The 21,861-nt window shown below is 34.9% G+C and overlaps 2 protein-coding genes and 1 long non-coding RNA gene across 3 annotated transcripts; 2 read left to right on the top strand and 1 right to left on the bottom strand.

The window, feature by feature from the left end:
* The first annotated feature begins 1,790 nt into the window (after positions 1-1,790).
* On the top strand, positions 1,791-15,231 carry LOC134243249 (uncharacterized). The gene is made up of 7 exons (XM_062725484.1): positions 1,791-1,917; positions 7,616-7,689; positions 11,043-11,174; positions 11,674-11,758; positions 13,137-13,242; positions 13,577-13,706; positions 13,872-15,231. Exons 1-7 carry the CDS (start codon positions 1,887-1,889, stop codon positions 14,832-14,834), a joined length of 1,521 nt encoding a protein of 506 aa, XP_062581468.1. The 5' UTR covers positions 1,791-1,886; the 3' UTR covers positions 14,835-15,231.
* A 202-nt stretch (positions 15,232-15,433) lies between these two features.
* LOC134243216 (5-methylcytosine rRNA methyltransferase NSUN4-like) lies at positions 15,434-21,521 on the bottom strand. The gene is made up of 6 exons (XM_062725447.1): positions 21,356-21,521; positions 20,532-21,168; positions 19,766-19,897; positions 16,302-16,444; positions 15,890-16,014; positions 15,434-15,714 (listed from the first exon to the last, which is right to left on the bottom strand). The coding sequence occupies exons 1-6, from the start codon at positions 21,488-21,490 to the stop codon at positions 15,438-15,440; spliced, it is 1,449 nt and encodes a 482-aa protein (XP_062581431.1). The 5' UTR covers positions 21,491-21,521; the 3' UTR covers positions 15,434-15,437.
* LOC134243248 (uncharacterized) lies at positions 17,503-19,007 on the top strand. The gene is made up of 3 exons (XR_009986998.1): positions 17,503-17,657; positions 17,990-18,054; positions 18,805-19,007. It is a non-coding gene; the product is annotated as an uncharacterized LOC134243248 (long non-coding RNA).
* Positions 21,522-21,861: the final 340 nt, after the last annotated feature.

Here is a 21,861-nt window from a genome sequence, read left to right as displayed (position 1 = left end):
CAATGTTAAAAATAAAATGTCAGCAAGAACTTACCACTGGAAGGCTAAATACTTTTTATGTGGCGTCCATTTTATTCTCAATTAATATACAAGCATTGACATTCAGAGGTTATTATGTAAATTTATATATGTGTAGTTTATGGTTATTTAAAAATCGGATCAATACAGGAATTGTCATGTTAAAATTATCTTTTGAGCAGGTGTTTATAAGAAAGCTTCATATTTTGAAGATTTATAAATTGAATGAAACTTACCAATTAAAAGGACACATTTAAATCCAAACTAAATGTGGAAATCGTGTGAATCAGATATCACAAAAGATATTTCCCAAAATGTGCGTTTGTTTGTTTATGTTTTGTATCGTTAGGTCCTTTTAAATACCGGTGGTTCGTGCCTGTCTAACTGAGATTCTTTTTTAAGTCAGAATGTAATCACTGGGTCATTGAACAGGTATATTTCATACAGGTGTGTCGTCATCGATCGATCGATCTATCCTCTGATTGATTTTTTTTTACGTGTGACACTTGTTTTTTCAATCACTATTGACTGTGAAATTCAAATCAAAACAAACCTAGTGGTATCTCGAAAGTAAATATTGGATTACCCCAGGTACATGCATGTACGTGAAATTGTATAATTTAAAGTGTCGGACAAATAGATAAGTTAATAGGATTAAAAGTATAGCTAACCCTCGTGTTCGTAATGCATGGATGGACGCTGTGCATTTCGCAAACATAAAATTCTACACCAAAATTTTAAATAGTTAATTCTTCACTATTTCATATGAATTTGATTTTTTTAAATAAATGAAATAAAAGAATTCAGAAATGTGGAAATACAGTGTAGTTTTATTTGCAATCAATGAAAAATAAAATCAATGTGAAAAGTGTCACATAATGGGAAGATGTGTGTAAGACAATCATATTTTGCTGAATAGAATTTGCAAGAATTCTCGAAAAAGTTTTGAAAAAAATGCTTAGTTTAAAAATTTAACCGATTACAAAACCAATCCAAGTCAAAAATCAATATCAAATTAAAAATCTATTCCCCGTGCAATTGCTACTCAGAGAACTGGGATGTATGTATATGCATGCATACCAAAGAAAAACGTTTTGAAGTAATGGACTTAAATTTACATGTATCTGGGTTGAGCGATACAAAAAATGTTCTATTATCGAATAAATAATAACAGATAACTTCATACTAAATTTCATGGCTGAAATTATAGTTGTTGACTAAAATATCTATTTGATTTACAGATACGAAAGTCGATTCTTAATTCCTCTTTATTTTAATTTTTAATTACTGAGTATCAAAAAGTTTTGCGAGTTTTCGTAATTTCGGATTTTTATTTTTAATCTGATTAGCCTTAAGTTAAGAAGAGAAAAAAAAGTTTTCCATTCTTCATGTGTATTACCTGCAGATTATCTATGTTACATACATAGATGTCTATAATTTGTGTACAGTTAATGTTCCTGGAACGTACATGTAGAGGGGGGGGGGGGGGATTATAAAGCAAACAAAGAAGATAATGGCAGTTTTCGAGGCTTTTTGGCGGAAACTTAAATAGCAAAAAAAAGTTTGTGACAACCATCGAGTCATCTTCAAATAATTCCTCTATATTTCTATTAAGATATATTTTTTTAAAAAAAAATGGTTAATTTCTTTTATTTCCATCAATCGACAAACTTCGGCCGATTCCGTAAATGTGAAGTTTGTCGAACGACTTCTCAAACTCATCTGTTGATTGGTTAATTTTATTTCGCTTATCCAATGATGAAGGATCTTACATTGTGTGAAAGTGAAAGTAAAAAATTATCAATAATTTACACGTAAACTTCCTGCAAAGATTTTTATTTGAGAACAACTAGTTTAATTGAACAGAAATGCAGGGAATGTATAGTACAAGAAGTCCAGGTATGTTCCCTTTACAGTATACCATTCTTCTTATTTTTGCATTGAAATAAAGAATTGTTAGAAGGCTAAGTAAATTTTCTAGCACTAAAACTAGGTGATTCAAAAGTCTAGAAATAAAATCATTATGACACACTAATATATATGTCACGGGTCTCCCAATCTCAGGGAATAATAATAATTCAACACAGTTCCTCAATAAAGGTTCATATATTTATTGGATGACAATTTGCAGGAACGATGATAAATGAAGTAATGAAGTACAAACGAACGTACGAATGAAGGTGACCTGCAATGAAAATGACACACTCGTACAAATTCACACACACTAATATTTATTTAATTTCAATAGTTTAAAATAAGAATAAGACTTAGTATTAAGAGTTAATTATTCTTACCAGTTACATCAATTAAGGCACTAAGATTCCGTAAGGAATTTCTTAGACAAACTGCTCACGTGGATTTCTCGCAGGAGAACATCTATAATGTATCGTCAAGATTAAAAAGGAATAGTCCGTGCATAAGTATATATACCAGGACTCACACATGCGTACATAGCTACCACACCCCATACATACTGGTTTTACAACTCACACCTAGGATAAAAATAAACCACAAGACAATCACGTGACAACCAAACACTCACGTGACACGGAACACCGGACAAACCAGAATACAATACAAACACGATGACAATGAATGACCAGGTATGAATGAATGAATGAAGGAATTTACTACAGCTATCTACTATACTGACTTACTATACCAGCTGTACTAAATAATTATACTAAATAAAATAAAAACAAGTAATTGTCACCCTGTGACATTCTCCCCCTCTTTAATAAAATGTCTCCTGACATTTCTTAAAGAGAATACTCTACTACTAAACTTATCTACACTAACTTAAGTCTTATCAACACTAAGTAACTATCAAATAATAAGACTTAATGACTAATCATAAAATTATGAACTACAATATACACCATACATAATTAACTAAGTCACTGTAAGTGAAATCTTAAGTTAAATCATAGTAGTTCTATCCAAGATGAAATAAAAACATAACAAAAACAACATATTAAATCTATATACACACATCCTGATTACCTGTGACGTTCTCCCTATTTATACATACCAAATCTGGGTCTCTATGGGAGATACCCAGGAACCATACCTATCTGGTACTTTCTTGGTTCTGGCAGACCTGCGGGGCTCTGCTACTACATTAGCTGGAATAGATGGTTCCATGTGGGTTAACTTTATACTTTCGCTTGTTGAAGTCTCCCTAGTTGATGGCTCTGTGCGGTTCAGTGTTGTATTTTCTCTAGTCGATGCTTCTCTATTTGATAGTGACTTGGATGACCTTGACCTATCTGAAACACTAGATATATACTGTTTAGGTTTGACTCTTTTATGCCTTACCAAAACTTCCTCATCTTCAGATTCGGACTCTGTCTCTGATTCTGCAACTTCCTGGTCTGGTACTGCGTTCGGGACCCTGTTATCTGAATGTTGATCTAAATTCGAAGATTTTGTAATGCACATAAAAGGTAATAAAAGATTCCTATGTAATGTTCTAATTTTTCCTGATATCTCATTTTTGACTCTATAGACTGGGATGTTTGAAACAGGCTGTTCTATTACCATGTAGGGATCTCTCTCCCACTTATCAGCTAATTTTGATCTACCAGAAAATACTAATGTTCTCACCAAAACCCTATCTCCAACTTCTAATTTTTCAAAACGGACCTGCCTGTCATAACCTTGTTTATACCTTGCATTGTTTCTACCAATGTTACCTCTGGCCATCTTGTATGCGTAGTTTAGTCTTTTCTTCAGCTTCTGTGCATAATTCTCCCTACTTCTGGTCTTTTGTGGTGTTTCTTCCAATCCAAGATATGCATCGATCGCTAATCTAGGGTTCCACCCAAACATCAGGTAATGCGGCGAGAATCCCGTTGTCTCATGTTTTGTTGAATTGTAGGCGTTGGCTAAAGGTAAAACGTAAGTTTTCCAATCGTGCTTCTGTTCACTGTCTAACGTCCCTAACATCTTCAGCAATGTCTGGTTGAACCTTTCAACTTGCCCATTTCCCATAGGGTGGTATGGAGTTGTTCTGCTCTTCTTTACTCCAGCAATCTTACAGAGTTCCTTGATAACCGAACTTTCAAAGTTCCTACCCTGGTCTGAATGTATACGCTCAGGGAAACTGTAATGGCAGATGAAATGTTCGTAAAGTACCTTAGCCGTAGTAGATGCTAATTGGTTCCTGGTTGGAACAGCCACCGCATACCTCGTAAAGTGGTCAGTAATGACTAGTATATTCTCATACCCACCTTTAGACTTCTCAAGAGTCAGAAAGTCCATACAAACCAGTTCCATAGGTCTTGATGTAAAAATGGAAACCAATCCTGTCCTTGGTACTTCTCTCGTCTTAAACCTCACACACCTGTCACAGTTCTCTACCTTTTCCACTACATCTGTATACATGTTTGGCCAGTAGAATCTCTGCTGTACCAACCAGTACGTTCTGTCTCGTTCTTGGTGACCCATATCCTCATGAAGTCCTATGAGTACACTGTCTTTATACTTACTTGGTAAAACTAACTGGCGTATCTCCTCTCCAGCAACAGTAGTTTTTCTAAACAAGATTCCTCTTTCAATCACCAGTTGCTTCCACTCCCTTAAGAGTAACTTGACTGAATTTGATTCCTCTTGTAGGTCTTTTCCAGTTGGTTTGATTCCTCTTTGAAGTAGATCCTTGACCCTACTTATAACAGAATCGTTACCTTGTTCCAGTTCCCAATTCACAGTGCTAAGTTTCTGTGATGTCTCCTCAGCTCTTTCAGCATTGTCAGGCTCTAGTGACTTACCAATAACACAACTCTCTGCTAGGGGATTTACCTTTACCAATGCTGCTTGAGAAATAGCTTTAACCACATCTGAAAACAGTTCCTGTTTAGGTGGATTTCTTGATAACCCATCAGCGTCTCTGTTGAGCTTACCTGATCTGTATGTTATCTTAAAATCATATGCTGACAATGATGCCAACCAGCGATGTGATGTTGCGTCCAATTTGGCTGTTGTGGTGACATACGTAAGAGGATTATTGTCTGTCCTTACATCAAAATGATTGCCATACAAATAATCATGATATTTATCTACAACAGCCCATTTCAAACACAGAAATTCAAGCTTATGTGCTGGATAATGTTTCTCAGATTGCCGTAAACCCCTACTTGCATATGCAATAACACGCTCCTTACCATCCTGCTCTTGATACAGAACTGCCCCTAAACCATTAACACTTGCATCTATGTTCAAAATAAATGGCTTAGAGAAATTAGCAAAAGCAAGAATAGGAGGATGTGTAAGCTTCTGAATAATGAGTTCAAAAGATTGTTGTTCTGACTCACCCCATTTCCACTCAGCTTTCTTTCTCTTTCTGTTTTTCTTTGCTGCTTTGTTGGTAGGTTGTCCAATCAGCAGATCATTCAAGGGCTTTACAATCCTTGCGTAGTCTTTAATAAATCTGCGATAGTACCCTGTAAACCCTAAGAAAGATCTTAATGACTTTACATTACATGGAACAGGCCAATTTTCTAAAGCTGATGTTTTCTCTGGATCAGTCATAATCCCTTTCTCAGAAACTACATGACCCAAATAGCGAACTTGACTTTTGAAGAATTCACATTTCTTTGGATTCAATTTCAACTTGTAGTCATGTAATCTCTGAAAAACTGATTCCAACCTCACCAGATGTTCCTGAAATGTACTCGAGAAAATTAGAATATCATCGAGAAAAAGTAAACATTCTTTTAGATTCATATCACCCATACACATTTCCATTAGTCTTTGGAATGTCGCAGGAGCGTTGGTGAGACCAAACGGCATCCTGTTACATTCAAAGAACCCTAATGGTCCTACCGTAAAGGCTGTCTTTTTCTTGTCTTCCTCACGAATCTCAACCTGCCAGTAGCCTGACTTTAAATCTAATTTACTGAAATACCTTGATCCGTCCAATCTATCTAAAGTGTCCTCAATTCTGGGTAGAGTATACGCATCCTTGATTGTCCTGTTGTTAAGCTTCCTCAGGTCTATACAAAATCTCAAGGATCCGTCTGACTTTCTACATAGAACCACGTTAGAACAGTAGGGACTGTTTGACTTCCTGATGGCCCCTGCCTCCAACATCTCTTTCAATGTCTGCCTAACTTCTTCAATCATACCAGGGGGAATGCGTCTATATGGTTCCTTGAAAGGTATTTCTGTGGTTAGGTTTATCTCATGTTTGACCACATCTGTCCTCCCTAGGTCTGTAGGAGATGTAGAGAATAAGTGTTGCCATTTTCCAATCATATGCAAAGCTTCTCTTACCTCCTCCTTAGAGAGTTTGTCAGTGTTGACCTTCACCCCTAAATCTGCTAATGATCTGGTAGTGGAATCCTTCTTGACTGGTTTGGTCTCTGCATGTTGTGGATTCCAGGTGTCTACTACTCTTACCTGACTCACACTACAGATGTTCGTCTTGGGTGGTATCTTAACAGCACTAGCCGAGATATTACATACCTTAACTGTGACCCTTTTGTTTTTTCCTGTACTACTGGACGCTACCAGTCGAGGGCATACTACCACTCCTGCCTGACTGTTCTCCAGCTGTTCTGTTATTAAAGTCTTCACTTTTCCTTCCATGTTTCTTACCATTCCTCTAATGTATTTCACTTCATTGGGAGCTAAATGTATAGGATATTTATTAGTTGTCTTAACGGGTACACAGCAATTAACACACATAGTGTTAATAGCCGTTTGCCATGCTTCTTCACACTCACCTGTAAAATCTACACAAAGTCTAATAACATTTGTCCCAATAATAACCGGAACTCTACTATTGAAGCTTGAATCCCAATGTCACGGGTCTCCCAATCTCAGGGAATAATAATAATTCAACACAGTTCCTCAATAAAGGTTCATATATTTATTGGATGACAATTTGCAGGAACGATGATAAATGAAGTAATGAAGTACAAACGAACGTACGAATGAAGGTGACCTGCAATGAAAATGACACACTCGTACAAATTCACACACACTAATATTTATTTAATTTCAATAGTTTAAAATAAGAATAAGACTTAGTATTAAGAGTTAATTATTCTTACCAGTTACATCAATTAAGGCACTAAGATTCCGTAAGGAATTTCTTAGACAAACTGCTCACGTGGATTTCTCGCAGGAGAACATCTATAATGTATCGTCAAGATTAAAAAGGAATAGTCCGTGCATAAGTATATATACCAGGACTCACACATGCGTACATAGCTACCACACCCCATACATACTGGTTTTACAACTCACACCTAGGATAAAAATAAACCACAAGACAATCACGTGACAACCAAACACTCACGTGACACGGAACACCGGACAAACCATTATACAATACAAACACGATGACAATGAATGACCAGGTATGAATGAATGAATGAAGGAATTTACTACAGCTATCTACTATACTGACTTACTATACCAGCTGTACTAAATAATTATACTAAATAAAATAAAAACAAGTAATTGTCACCCTGTGACATATATATAACGATTTGAGTATATTTTAAAAGAAGAAACCTGTTTTTTATGAGTGGATAGTATGGTCAAATTGTAGAAATGTTTTTTTAAATACTTTTGACATGTATGCTTGCAGCCGTAAAGAGGCTGATGAAAGAAGCCCAGGAGCTAAGTGAAGCAACCGAGCAATACTATGCACAACCTCTGGAGGTAAATGTTGAGAAAATGTGTTGATTTTTACTGTATAAAGGTTATACATGAGGCCATCTTTAAAAGGTTTTCCCTCTTCCTAGCTGCAGATGTGTAGCGTTATGGTTTTATATATTTGTCTTTGACCATAACGCTACAGATCCCGTAATGCAAAAAAGGTGCAATTTACAGCCCAATATTTTTTGCGCACTTTGGGGGAGAATTTCTCCATTTTCCAGCATCGGTCAATTAACTACCTTTCACTCCCTAATTCTAGGCACATTATTTAACTAATCTGTATATTTTATCTATCTCCCAACCCTTTATAGTCATCTCTACAAGTGACAAACTCGCTTGATTAAAATTATTTGTTAGATTGCTGAAAATTCACTTTAAACAACTTTATTGCCTGTAGAGACAACTATAAATGGTTGGGAGGTGGATAAAATATACCTATTGGCTACCTTTGCACCTTTTTTGCCAGGGATGGGGTAATGGTAATGTGTAATGGTAATTGACTGTAATTAATTACAAATTTCGATGTAATTGAAAGTAATGTGTAATTGGCCAACTTTTCAATTACAAGTAATGATAATTTAATTAATTACTTTCCCAAAAGGCATGTAATTCACAATTACTTTTCAATTACATTCAATTACACTGATTTAAATAAATGAAACCCCCCCCCCCCCTCTCCCTCACCATCTCATAAGTAAGTAAGTAAGTAAGTAAGTAAATTATTTATTATAGTGACATGTGTATTGTTACAGTAATACAATATATTTTACAACAATAAGTTTAGTTTCTTACACCCGGCCCAAAGGACCTATATGTCACTGTTAATATTTTAACAATTTATATATACAAAGGCACAGAATGAAGATAAATGATATTAGAATGTTCTTTTTATGAAGTTCTGGCGAGTTTTAAAAGCATGATTTAAGAAAGGTTAACTGATTTTTTGGAGCAAATATTCTGATAGTAGAATTTCTTAAAAAGAATTTTAACATAGTTATACTTCCCTTTTTAAGTAACTTGCTGATTAAATATTGCCCTATTTTATTTTCTTAAAAACTTTCAAATCAAATTAATCTTAGTAAAGTGTAGAAATAAAATTTATATTTTGATTTTTTAATTAGTTAATCCATATCAAAATAAGTAGTCCAATGGCTTCTAATCCTCTTGTTTGCAATATCTTCAGCTTGTGTTAGAAGTTATTATCAGGTGCTAATTAGTGCCCTGGGGTCATGTACATATTCCTTAATAGATATTTTTCACACATTTTGATCTTGTCTTTTGGTATTTTTATACACATACTTTGACTTTAAATTTTAGTTTGGCACAGAATAAGTCAAATACCAACATTTTGAGAATATCTTTATATGTTGTTGAAATTGTACTTTCAACATAAATTTAATCTAAAGTTTCATGATTCCAAATTTTTTAACATATGAATTAAGGTAAAACCATGAGTAAACTTTCTATTAGTAAGTATCTACGTATTCCTGTCACAAATACCCAAGTGGAAAGAATCGTCAGTGTGGCAGGAAAATCTTCAAATCTAATAGATGTAGGTTAGGAGATACAGTAATTGAAAATTGTATAAACATTTTAATAATATTATTGTCAAAAAATGTTGTAAACTAATCTGATATAAATATAAAGGAATGCACATGACTATTTCCTTTATAAATTATAAATGTTTTCTTGAATGTAATGTGTAATTTAATTAATCACATTTGCAAAGTAATTGTAATTTAATTAATTAATTTTCAAAATCCATGTAATAGAAAGTTAATTTAATTGAAGGTTTTGGGAAAGTAATTGTAATTTAACTAATTACTTTCCTATGTAATTGACCCCATCCCTGTTTTTTGCATTACGGGATCTGTAGCGTTATGGTCAAAGACAAATATATAAAACCATAACGCTACATATCTGCAGCTACCCTCTTCCGACTCAGGGCAAAATAATTGGGTCCGTAGGTACTAGAAGGTGTTTTTTTTTTTTTTTGAAGAAAATTTAATATACTTGTTGATGAGATAAAAAAATTCTGGAAAAAACGAATTTAAATTATTCCTTGCAGGTTAAGAAAAATGAGTCTTTTTTTTAGCCAGTCGGTTGAGAGAGGACAAGCAAACATTTTTAGCTCACCTTGACAAAGTCGAGATGAGCTTATGCTATACCCCTTGGGTCGGGGTCGGCGTCCCGGTTAAAGTTTTAGGAGCAGGTCCATTTTCAAGTAATATAAGCCCTACCCAAACCAAACTTGCATGGATAATGCATCTAAGGATGGACAGTTTGGACACTACCAAAATGGCTTCAGATGCTGGATGTGACCTACATTTTCCAGATGAGTGACCAGGTTAAAGTTTTTGGAGCAGGTCCATTCCCAAAAAACTATAAGCCCTACCCAGACCAAACGTGCATGAATTGTGCATGTAGAAATGGACAAACCAGACTTGCTTCTGATGCTGGATCTGATCTACATTTTCTAGATGAGTGACTAGGTTATTCTTAAGAAACTATAAGCCCTACCTGGACCAAACTTGCATGGATGATGCATCTAAGGATGCCTTAGGATGGACAATTGAAACTTGCTTTGGATGCTGGATTTGACACTTATTTTCCAAACGAGTGACCAGGTTAAAGTTTTTGGAACAGGTCAATACCCAATGATCTTTAAGACCAATTTAAGAACTTGCTTGAATATTGTCAGGATAAATGCTAACTGTTAAGAAAGCATGATGTGAGACTTGTATTTCTTAAACTGATAACATTCGTCGAGGTGAGCTTCGTAATCTTTGATTACCTATGTTTTAAAAGATGATCTGAGGGCAAAAGACATATATACAAGCTGAAACAGGACATTGTTGGACCCCTCCCTCCCCCTTCAATTGAATGTAGTGTAACAGAGAGAAAAATGGGGTTTAACAACAAGAAAATGGTTGACATGATTAATTTAATTAATTTAGTACATAATTTAAATGCATCTCCAAAATTGTTGGGGAGTTAATACTTACTCTCCAGTTTGCAACATTGTTGCAATGATATATTTTATGTATCATAACTGTGGTGTCATAAGGTTTTGGACTTAGACACAGATAAATCTAACTTATCAAGTGCATAGCCAATGGTAAGAATTGGGGAATTGTGCTTCTCTGTAATTAACAATTCCTGTGTCCTTAGATTTTGAGTATGACTTTGTGATTTATTATTAATTCAAGAAAATGCATACTCATGTAAATACATGTTTTAGAAAGGTGGTAAAATGCATGATATACCCTAAACAATTGTTAAATATGTAAGTTCTAGAATTCTTTGTATTTGTTTTTCTTTTCAAATTTGTTATTGATCTGGTTATATCATTGTAGGATAATTTGTTTGAGTGGCATTTCACAATAAGGGGGCCATCAGACACAGATTTCGGTGGAGGTATTTATCACGGCAGAATTGTCCTACCCCCGGATTACCCCATGAAGCCTCCGAGTATCATACTCTTAACTGTAAGTACTTGTGTACATTTATCTCTACTTATGCCATTAGTTACTTATACCTTATGCTTAGAAATTAATAATTCATATGGTATTTTATATGCCCATAGTATGTGATTAACTTCTCAGTCATTCCACAGGTGACTCATTAAAGTTTTATGTTAGGATTTGATTACTATACTTTGACAGATCTAGAGATAATATGAGTATGGGAATGTGTAATTCAAATACTTGTGATTCTTGGCTTATAATTTTAAGATTAATATAGAAAAGGGACAAGTACAGTAAAGGAAAATGCTTTGTGGGGAAAAAATTTAAATTTTTGATATCATATTAATGAAATATTGGACATAAAATAAATTGACATATTGCCTTTATAAGATGCATCACTTGACATACTTATTATCTTCACAGAAACAATAGCCCACTATGCAATTTAAAGAAAAATAATTCAGTTGTTCATATACATGTATGTAGAATAAATTTCATCTAGTTATCATATTTTTTACAGCCAAATGGGAGATTTGAGACCAACAAGAAAATTTGCCTGAGTATCTCAGGACATCACCCCGAGTCATGGCAACCCTCCTGGTCAAGTAAGATTTTATTTATACATTTTTTTTTAATATTTGTAAATTTAGGATTTAAAAATTTATTGAACAATGACTGGAAGATTTACAATAAATATCACTAAAAGTAGAATTGCTCCAAAAGAATTTTTTTAGTTAATTAATTTATGAATATACATTACACAATATATACGAGGGTTGATCCAAAAGTTTGTGGAATTTTTTCATATTTTATTTATTTTTAAGTGGAATTGGTTGAAAATTACAAATGAAAATATAGACTCTTGATGAATATTTTGAATTAAAAAACAGTTTAAATATCTTTGATAGTAACTCTATGGCAGTTGCCATAGAAATGGTTGTTTGGAAATGCGGGGGAGACATTAATGCGTTTATTTTCATTTTAATTCTTAATACGTGAAATGATAAGTAAACCACCCTAAGTGGTATATAAATCAAAAATTATGTCATTATTACGATTGCTTGATCTTTTATAAACCTTTGTGTGAGAGTTTTACTGGATATTTAGTTTATTAATTGGTGATTTATTACTTATCTTTAAGTTGTTAGACAACGTCAAAGTTCGGTCAAGTCATATGTTTTTTGAAACTATCTTGAACGCGTATATAATTGACAAAAGGCTTGGGGAAAATGCATTTAGTTACTGGTTTTCGAATGGCATAATAAGTTTAAGAAAACAGAACTTCTATGGACGTTGATTAAAGGTGTGATCGCTTTTTGGAGGCTCTGTTTTAAGTGCGTATCCCCCTAATAAACGTTCATAGACGTTGTCGGCTGCCATACTGTTTTCGACATTGCTACTGAAATTGACTATCATATGGACAGATGGGAGTATTTTTAAAATATGAGTGAAAAATGAAGATAAGCTAGTGCGAGAAGATACATGGGTTTTTCTTGAGAAAAAAAGGAGACAAGGACAGCATTTTGTAGAATTACATATTCAAATTGGACATTAGGACCAGTTGCTTTTATAACATGACGTGACATATCTAACTTGACGTTACATCAAAGTCTCCCCCGGGTTCCACAACTATCCATTTTCAGAAAGCTCGTGTGGCCTCATTGGTAACTGGAAATTGACGAAAGTTTCAAATATTATTGCATTATGACTCTATATTATGAATATGCCTGTTGTTTCCTTTTATCAAATCACGATAAGATTTTAGAAAAAAATTCCACGAACTTTTGGATCAACCCTCGTACATGCACAGTGTACCATTCTTCACTTAGGAGATGAAAAATATTTATTTCTCTATTCACTTGTCCTTTTTTTAATTTCATCTTCTTTTTAAAAAAGTGTAATTTTATATACATTGTATTAAAAAATGGGAAAGAGAACCTTGTTGACACATAAAGTTATATTTATGGAACCTTTTACTTCTAGTCAGGACAGCCCTTTTGGCCATTATCGGGTTCATGCCTACACATGGTGCGGGGGCTATAGGATCCCTGGACTACTCACCAGAGGAGAGGAAGAAACTCGCCAACAGGTAAAACTCAGAACAAGGAGATTTGAAATTTTGAGAAAAAAAAAATTCACATTCATAGGAGTTTAATATCTTCCGTAATTGGCATAATGCTTGTCATGGTATGGGGCAACATAAAAAGCATATAAATGAATCCATTCATACAGATTTCATTTGTAAGACTTTGCCCCATAAAATTGGTAATGTTAAAGAGGAAAAGTTATGTTGTATGCCAGTTGACCCTAGATTGACTCCGCACAGGGAAATAATTCTTGTAAAACTGAAAGCTGTTCGTTGTTTGATCTTTTTAGAGATCAAACAAAAATAAGTTTTAAACTTGATATTTCTAATTCTGTAGGAGCAAAGAATGGAAGTGTTCTACGTGTGGTAACATTAATTGTATATTAAAGCCAATGACTGAAGAAACAGAGGAATCTAAAAGGACATCACAAGAGGCCAAGGAACTGGCCAGTCAGATTAACTTCCAGGTATGTAAAAGAATCAGTTAGTCACTTAAATATACAGAGAGTTTCTAGTCATTTCCATGAATGGTAAACAACTGGCCATAGAAATCAAAGTGAAAAAAGATGAATGTCCAATCTCCAGAAAAATCTAAAGAATTCAGATTTAATATTATAGTTTACATCTTTTAGGCAGAGAAAAAACCTGGTGAGGGAAAAAGTGGAAGCAGTGGTGAGACAACTCCTACACCTCAGCCTAGTGAACAACAACAAGCAATTCCTCAAATGCCAGCTAACACCACAAACCCAGCATTTAGTAATGGATTTCCATTTCCCTCTCCTTTCATGTGCATGCCCAATATGCCTCCTTTCCAGATGCCACAAGGAATTGATGGAAGTGTCAATGTCCCCCGGTTTCCTTTACCCCCTCCATTTATACCAGGAATGCTTCCTCCAGGTCAACAAAATAGTTCACAGAATGTATATATGCAGCAATGGCAGATGAATCCTTTTATGATGAGTAGACCCCCAGTCCTTCCTTCAATGGTCTTTCCTGGGCAGATGACTTCTTCTTTACCAACACAGCCAGCCATGAATCTCCCATCACAAGGAATCCCATCTGACATACGGGCAGGACAGCCTCCATCTCCACAGGACAAAACTCAGGCCGATTCTCAATCGGTGAAGTCTCAGATGCCAACAGCTGCCAGTACTCAAAACTCATCTCAAAGTGCAAATAAAAGTTCATCATTAACCACAGAAGACAATGTTTCAAATGACAGAGACACCTCAAATGAGGCCGCTTCTCAAGGACAAGAAAATTTTATTCAAGAACCTCAAAGTCCCTCATCAGAGGCCAGTTCGAATTTCGAGTCCACACCTTTATTATCACCTGAAGCAAGCAGTGCAGCTCTGGAGTCAACAGGTCAAAGGTCAGATGAGGGACTGAGACAGAGGTTGGTGGGCGATAGTCCCAGGCCAGCAGTACCGGCGGGGAGAGTGGGACAGAGTGCTGAGCTGAGGGAACATCACCAGAGACAATCCGGACTAAGTTTCTCCACTGTGATGATATTCCTTATTGGACTGGCCATTGCCATGCTATTGATACGACGTTTCTTTCTGTCTAGAAATTGGAGGTTTTACTATGGAGTATGATGACAGATTTTAAAATGCTTCATGTGATATAACTTATTCACAGGGAATGCTGTGCATGGTTGTCTTATTTGGTGATTACATCTGCTGATGATGCATATAAATTTAACTAACGTATTGCTAATCTTATATATAATTTACATTTATAATTGATATTTATTTATGAGGAACAATTTTCTCCGCAATTTAAAAGAAACAATAATTTTTATACAATTGCATGTTTAGGTAGTGTTTTATTTTATCCCTGGAAGGAAGTTGTACCAGTAAATTTAATAAAGCATGTGCTTTGAATATTTATCATTGAATATAATTATATAATTTGTCCTAGATACGTATATATTGGTAAAGATCAACCTTTGACATGCTGACCAGGATGAAATAAACTGTTGTTGAATTTAAATTGTATCCATTTTTAGTTCACCTGAGCCGAAGGCTCATTCGAGCTTTTGTCTGGTGTCTGTCTGGTATTGACAGCACTCGACATCATAGCTAGGAAATGATGATATAATTTTATGCTTGATAGCATTAATTTCCTATTGTAGAAATTGCAAAACGGCATTAACTCTTGCATTGAATCTTAAATGAATGCAAATCATGAACAAGACACTATTTTAAACGTTTTATTTTGCAAATATACATGGGTCCAAAATTGGAGGACAGGGTAGGAATAATTAATTGTCCATACTTTGTCCGTGGAAAGAATGAAAAAATGTTCTTGAATATTGGCCTGATGTAGCTCATGTCTACCACAACTGCATCAATGTCCGTCTCCTTCCATAAATACTCCATTGTGGCTTGTATGACCCCGTCATTCTGAGCTGGGGAGAGGGTACACGTTGAGTATACAACTGTTCCACCTGGCCTACAAGATTGAACTCCTGATCTGGAAAGTAAAATTTTAAAATATTGTAAATTAAGATTTGAATTATAACCCATTTTTCAAAATTTCACACCAGAAATTAAATATATAAAATACATATGTGAATTATTCTAAAAATTAAAAAAAAAACTTTCACCTATATTTAAACAAAAAAAAATGTTCAAATATAGGAACCTACACCAGCAGTTCCTTTTGTTCTGTGGGTAGTGCCAATCTCTCCTCCATACGACCTGGTTTGAACAGATTGTTATCCTCACTGATCAAGACATGTCTGTCTGTATTACAGGGTACATCTACCAAGATCTGAAATGTCAGATATGTACAATAAGACAACACTCAGTATATATAGCAAAGAATAGCAAGACAGTGATGTACAATATGGCCTGGTGCATTTTTGGGAAAAAAAATTATATTTAGATATACCAAGAGAGTATCAGTTACATAAATTAATCAAGACAATCCTCTTGGGAACAACACAAGCATTGTGATAAAAGAGACTCAACTTTAATGGATTCTCCCTAATATTACCGGTAATGCTTCTATTTGTGTCTCTCTTTGATGCAGTGCTGCTAGGATACATAGGAACACACCTTATCATACAGAGGCTCTCTGAAGAATCTGCCATCTTTCTTTGAAATTGTCACTGAGGGTGGGACACTGCCAACATACCAATGCAGTATATCTCTAAGTCTGCCAAGTCTACTGTAGGATTCATCATTACATGTCAGGTTCTCTGTAAAATATTATGTTCAGTTGTGAACAAAACAATAAAAAACTGAAAAAATAGATAATAAAGAAACAAAACCATACTACAATGAAGTCTATTTTGATGGAGAAAACTAAAATTGGCATAGATTTATTTCTTCTTCGTCTAAGTTATAGATCCTTTTCCTGTGACATATTTTGCCTAGGAGTTATTCCCCTTAGCCGCTATCTTGTAGGGCAAAGTAGTGAATATACCTCTTTGAGCAACCAATTTTAAACATGCATGCAAGAAATATATGAGAGAAAATATTCACAATTTTATAATCATGAATTAATAGAGGCTTTAACAAACGTATATTCATAAGAAAAATAACATTATCTTTACCTCAGTAACCAGTATAACAAATTGAACTTGGTTGAATAATGAAGGGATCAGGGAATGTTCCCTACAATATGGCGGCTAAGGGGAATAACTCCTAGAGAAAATATGTCATAGGAAAAGGGTCTATTTTAATTCTTATAATTAACAAGAGATGTTTGTGTAACACATATGCCCCCCTTCCCCCCAATAATTGGAATTTTTCTAGGTCCAAGAAAAATCTATATAACAAAGTTCATTTCAGAAGTTATGGTGTAACCTCTGCAAGGAAAATGAACAGAAACTGCAAATACTTGGAATTTTTCTAAGTCCAAGGGGCATAATTCTGTCAAATATGGCTCAACCGTTACCAAAACAGAGGTTGACCTAGATATTCTCATGAAAAATCTGTATACCAAATTTCATTTCAGTAGGTGCGACTTCTGATAAGAAAATGAACCAAAACTGCAAATAATCCGTATCTAAGTCTAAGGGGCATAACTCTGTCAAATATAGCTTGATTGTGCCCAAAACAAAATTTGACCTATATAACTTTATGGTAAATCTGTGTATCAAATTTCAATTCATTCAGTTTTTTCAACTTCTGCAAAGAAAATGAACGGAAACTGCAAATAATTGGAATTTTTCTACGTCCAAAGGGCATAACTCTGTCAAACATAGGTAATCAGAGATTACAGAGCTCACCTCAACGAATGTTGTCTTTTAAGTAAGGCAAAGTTACACAATTAACCAATAAAAAGTGTACATCCAAAAATGCAAAATTTATGCAATTTTGATTTGATACTTTGGAAAAGACCTATATAAAAACTTCAAACTAGTTCTTCATCATGAAAACTTAATTAAAATCCAGCATCTGAAGCAAGTTTGAGAGGTTTTATCCCTTGATGCATCATTTTTTGTAAGCCTTATAGTTTCTTGGTAATAGACACACATCCATAACTTTTACGAGGTCTATTATCTGGAAAATGTAAATCGAATTCAGCATCTAAAGCAAAGCCATTAGTGTGCATCCTAAGATGTATCATCCATGCAAGTTTGCTCAACATAGAGCTCAAAGTTACTTGGAAATGAAACCTGTATAAAAAAACTAACCTTTTCACTAATCCAGAAAATGTAGGTCAGATTCAGCATCCGAAGCCAGCCTAGTAGAATGCACCCTTATATGTACCATCCATGCAAGTTTGGTCATTATAGGGCCAAAGTTACTTGGAAATGAATCCTGCACCAAAAACTTTAACCTGTTCACTCGTCCAGAAAATGTAAATCAGATTCAGCATCCGAAGCAAGTCTGGTAGTATGCATCCTAAGATGTATCATCCATGCAAGTTTAGTCATTATAGGGCTCATAGTACCTTGGAAATGAAACCTGCACCAAAAACTTTAACCTGTTCACTCATCCAGAAAATGTAGGCCAGATTCAGCATCCGAAGCAAGTCTGGTAGTATGCATACTAAGATGTATTATCCATGCAAGTTTGGTCGTTATATGGCTCATAGTAACTTGGAAATGAAACCTGCACCAAAAACTTTAACGGTTAACCTGTTCAATCATCTAGAAAATGTAGGTCAGATTCAGCATCCGAAGCAAGTCTGGTAGTATGCATCCTAAGATGTATCATCCAAGCAAGTTTGGTCATTATAGTTTGGTCATTATAGGGCTCATAGTACCTTGGAAATGAAACCTGCACCAAAAACTTTAACCTTTTCACTCAACAGGAAAATGTAGGTCAGATTCAGCATCCAAAACAAGTCTGGTAGTATGCATCCTAAGATGTACCATCCATGCAAGCTTGGTCATTATATGACTCATAGTAACTTGGATATGAAACCTACACCAAAACTTTAACCTGTTCACTCAACTGGAAAATGTAGGTCAGATTCAGCATCCAAAGCAAATCTGGTAGTATGCATCCTAAGATGTACCATCCATGCAAGTTTGGTCATTATATGGCTCATAGTATCTTTGAAATGAAACCTGCACCAAAAACTTTAACCTGTTCACTCTTGCAGAAAATTTAGGTCAGATTCAGCATCTGAAGCAAGTCTGGTAGTATGCATCCTTAGATGTATCATCCATGCAAGTTTGGTCACTATAGTACTCATAATTACTTGGAAATGAGACCTGCACTGAAAACATAAACCTGTTCACTCATGCGGAAAATGTAGGTCAGATTCAGCATCCGAAGCAAGCCTGGTAGTGTGCATCTTAAGATGTACCATCCATGCAAGTTTGGTCAACATAGGATCACAGTTACTCGGAAATGAAACCTACACCAAAAACTGCACCAAAAATGTTAACCTGCTCCAAAAACATTAACCTGGTCATTCCTTTGCCGAAATTGCAGCATCTGAAACTTTGACTGGTACAATGAAACACACTAGAAACATCTTCCATGAGTATCTAATCAATATAGGACATAGAAGTACGTAAAAAGAAAACTGCTCCAAAAAACTTAACCTTAACCCGGCCCGACACCGACGCCGATGCCGAGGGTATTACATAAGCTCCCCCAACTTCGTTGAGGTGAGCTAAAAATGATTCAATCGCTTCCAAAACAGAATTTGACCTACATATTCTAATGAAAAATCTGTATACCAAATTTCATTTCAGTATGTGCAACCACTGCGAAGAAAATGAACAGAAACTTGGTAGACCGACAGACATACCAAACGACTGACAGACATACCAAACGACCGACAGACAGCAACAAAGCAATATGCCCTCCCTTCTATGAAGGAGGGCATAAAAATAATCAAAACTTGATATCTCTTGAGGGAAAATTAATTAAAGTCAATAATTGAACAGTTTGGTGACCTTCATTTGAATAAATTCTCATTACAAACATGGAATTTAGGAAAACAGGCATAACAAATAAGTGAACCTTACCAAAAGAGCATATTAACTTGTTTTAAACTTGTTTTACATTCTATCCATTACCGAGGTTATTTTTGTAAAACTGTGCTCATGTACCTGTCTGTAGAGTCTGTAGTATAGCCAGAGATTTCCCCCCAGGAGCTGCACAAAGGTCAAGGACAGAGTCCCCCTCCTGAATGTCCAGCGCAATGACTGGAAGTAAAGAGGCAGCATCCATCAAGTAGTACCCTACAAGACATTAAGAATTTCATAAACAATTTCTGCTTATACCTTGTCCTGTAAATTAAACATTAATAATAATTAATAGTAAGGCCTAAAAAAAAAATATGTTTGTTTCCTGTAACACGACCGACCCATTCAAATTATCCCCGGGTGGATTTTTTTTTCTGACAAATAGCAAAACTTCGTTTGATCAATCAGCTGATTCCATTTATTAAATTTAAAAAAACAGCTTGTAGCTTAATTTGAGACATAAAATATGTCAACTTAGTGTACATTTACCTTAAATATAAAGAGTAATCATTATTGTAACAACAGTTTCCCCCTACAACTTTCTGAAGTTTGTTTTCTGCCGCTTGGCAGCCATTTTGGATGCCATATTGGATGTCCACTGTAAATATAACACCTGGTATTTTCGGTCCGGGGATGTTTGACCATTCATAAGCAAAAAAAAAAAAAAAAAAAAAGAATTCCCGACCTACCGACCCTTGATTTTTTTGGGAATGTTACAGGAAACAAACTTTTTTTTTTTTAAGCCTAATCATAAAATTCTTGAAGTGATTTGCTTTAGATTTTTTATGAAGTGATTTGCTAAAGATTTTTTACATGTAAGTTTCTTGCTTTATATTCTACCATTGCTGACCTAACACATTTCCACGTTTCATTTTAGGAGAAGGAAAGTTAGACACATCCCCTTTGTCAAACACAAAGAATTTCATTTGGTTTGGTAGACCTGGGGTTTGCTCTTGAATAACTTTTACTGGAACTTCATACAAGCCTTCATCAAAAGTTGATGTGTCTGCTATCTGTTTGTGTAATATTTCTTTTTCTGAGTACACCCTCTTTGTAGGAATAAAGTCATACAAACTGGTGTTTTTCCCTACAATGGATTCAATTTCCTCCTCCTCTTCTTCTTCTGAATTAGATAGACAATCTTTGCTGTCTTCTAATTCTTTCTTTGAAATTCTTTCAGGAAAATCTAAAAATGTCTCAAGTGGTAAAGAACTGTTTTCAACAATTCCTTGCTGTTTGTCTTTCTTTAAGAATTCTGAGTGAGCTACAGTTGCCTCTTCCATTGCATCATATGCTCCTAAATTTTTCAGAACATTTTCTACAGAGTTCCTTTGACTGTTATAGTTATTTAGCAATGCACAGTACTTCGATGATGTCAAAAGAGAAATCCTTATGGATGGCCACAATTCTTTGAAGACAGGTTTGTAGAATGTTTCCATGTGAATCAATGCATGTTCTGTATATGCTTTACTCCCCTCATTTTTGGCCTGTAAAATAAAAATAAATATAAAAGTATTATTTTCATTGCCTTCAAGTAGCATACAAAAATAATAAAATAATTTAATAACATTAACAAGATATGCTCATATAAACATGAACATTCAGAAGCATGACAACATGTCACTTAATTTGTCAGACATCACATGTACAGGATATGCAGATCATTAGGCCTACCCATTTTTTCTTGTAACCGCGTCTTTGAACGAATATAATTCCTTTACAAGAATATACTATGGATAATCCATTGTCTTTGAGGCGTGCTATCGATCCTTGTAGAAGAAAAGTGTTTAGTAAAACAGCCCGTTGCATATTTTTCTGCACAGAAAATATATCGGAAATATCTACTGCTACATATTTGTAGAGTGTCAATGCAAAACAACTTTTTCCGGAATAAAGTAACATGTGGGCTATACATGTATGTTCTCGTTTTAATTAATTTTTCAATACAAAGAATTAATTTGAATTCACTTTTCCTCTGCCGATTTTAAATAAGCAAACACAATTGATCCTTTTTGACAAGCAACATAGAAAACTTTCAAAGACTTTAGGAACCCCACCCCCTTCCCCTTCTCTCTATTTGTCTCAGATTAGACAAACAGTTTTGTACTGCAATGAAGGCATCTTTTCTAAAAATTTAAGTGGCTCTGAAAAGAGCCGTTTGGTACTTTTATTTTCTCAGC

Source organism: Saccostrea cucullata, unplaced genomic scaffold, assembly GCF_032062105.1.
Source record: "Saccostrea cucullata isolate Sc308-1 unplaced genomic scaffold, CSIRO_AGI_Scuc_v1 ctg251, whole genome shotgun sequence".
Classification (NCBI taxonomy): domain Eukaryota; kingdom Metazoa; phylum Mollusca; class Bivalvia; order Ostreida; family Ostreidae; genus Saccostrea; species Saccostrea cuccullata.
This window is presented reverse-complemented; position numbering and strand designations above follow the sequence as displayed.

What these genes read in the sequence shown, in the direction of transcription:
- LOC134243249 (XM_062725484.1), top strand. Translation starts at nt 1,887, where the DNA reads ATGCAGGGAATGTATAGTACAAGAAGTCCAG. An exon ending in GTATAGTACAAGAAGTCCAG is followed by an intron (nt 1,918 to 7,615) that starts GTATGTTCCCTT and finishes GTATGCTTGCAG; the next exon opens with CCGTAAAGAGGCTGATGAAA. An exon ending in ATGGCAACCCTCCTGGTCAA is followed by an intron (nt 11,759 to 13,136) that starts GTAAGATTTTAT and finishes TTTTACTTCTAG; the next exon opens with TCAGGACAGCCCTTTTGGCC.
- LOC134243216 (XM_062725447.1), bottom strand. Translation starts at nt 21,490, where the DNA reads ATGCAACGGGCTGTTTTACTAAACACTTTTCTTCTACAAGGATCGATA. An exon ending in GCGGTTACAAGAAAAAATGG is followed by an intron (nt 21,169 to 21,355) that starts GTAGGCCTAATG and finishes TTTATTTTACAG; the next exon opens with GCCAAAAATGAGGGGAGTAA. An exon ending in GAGAGCCTCTGTATGATAAG is followed by an intron (nt 16,015 to 16,301) that starts GTGTGTTCCTAT and finishes CTGACATTTCAG; the next exon opens with ATCTTGGTAGATGTACCCTG.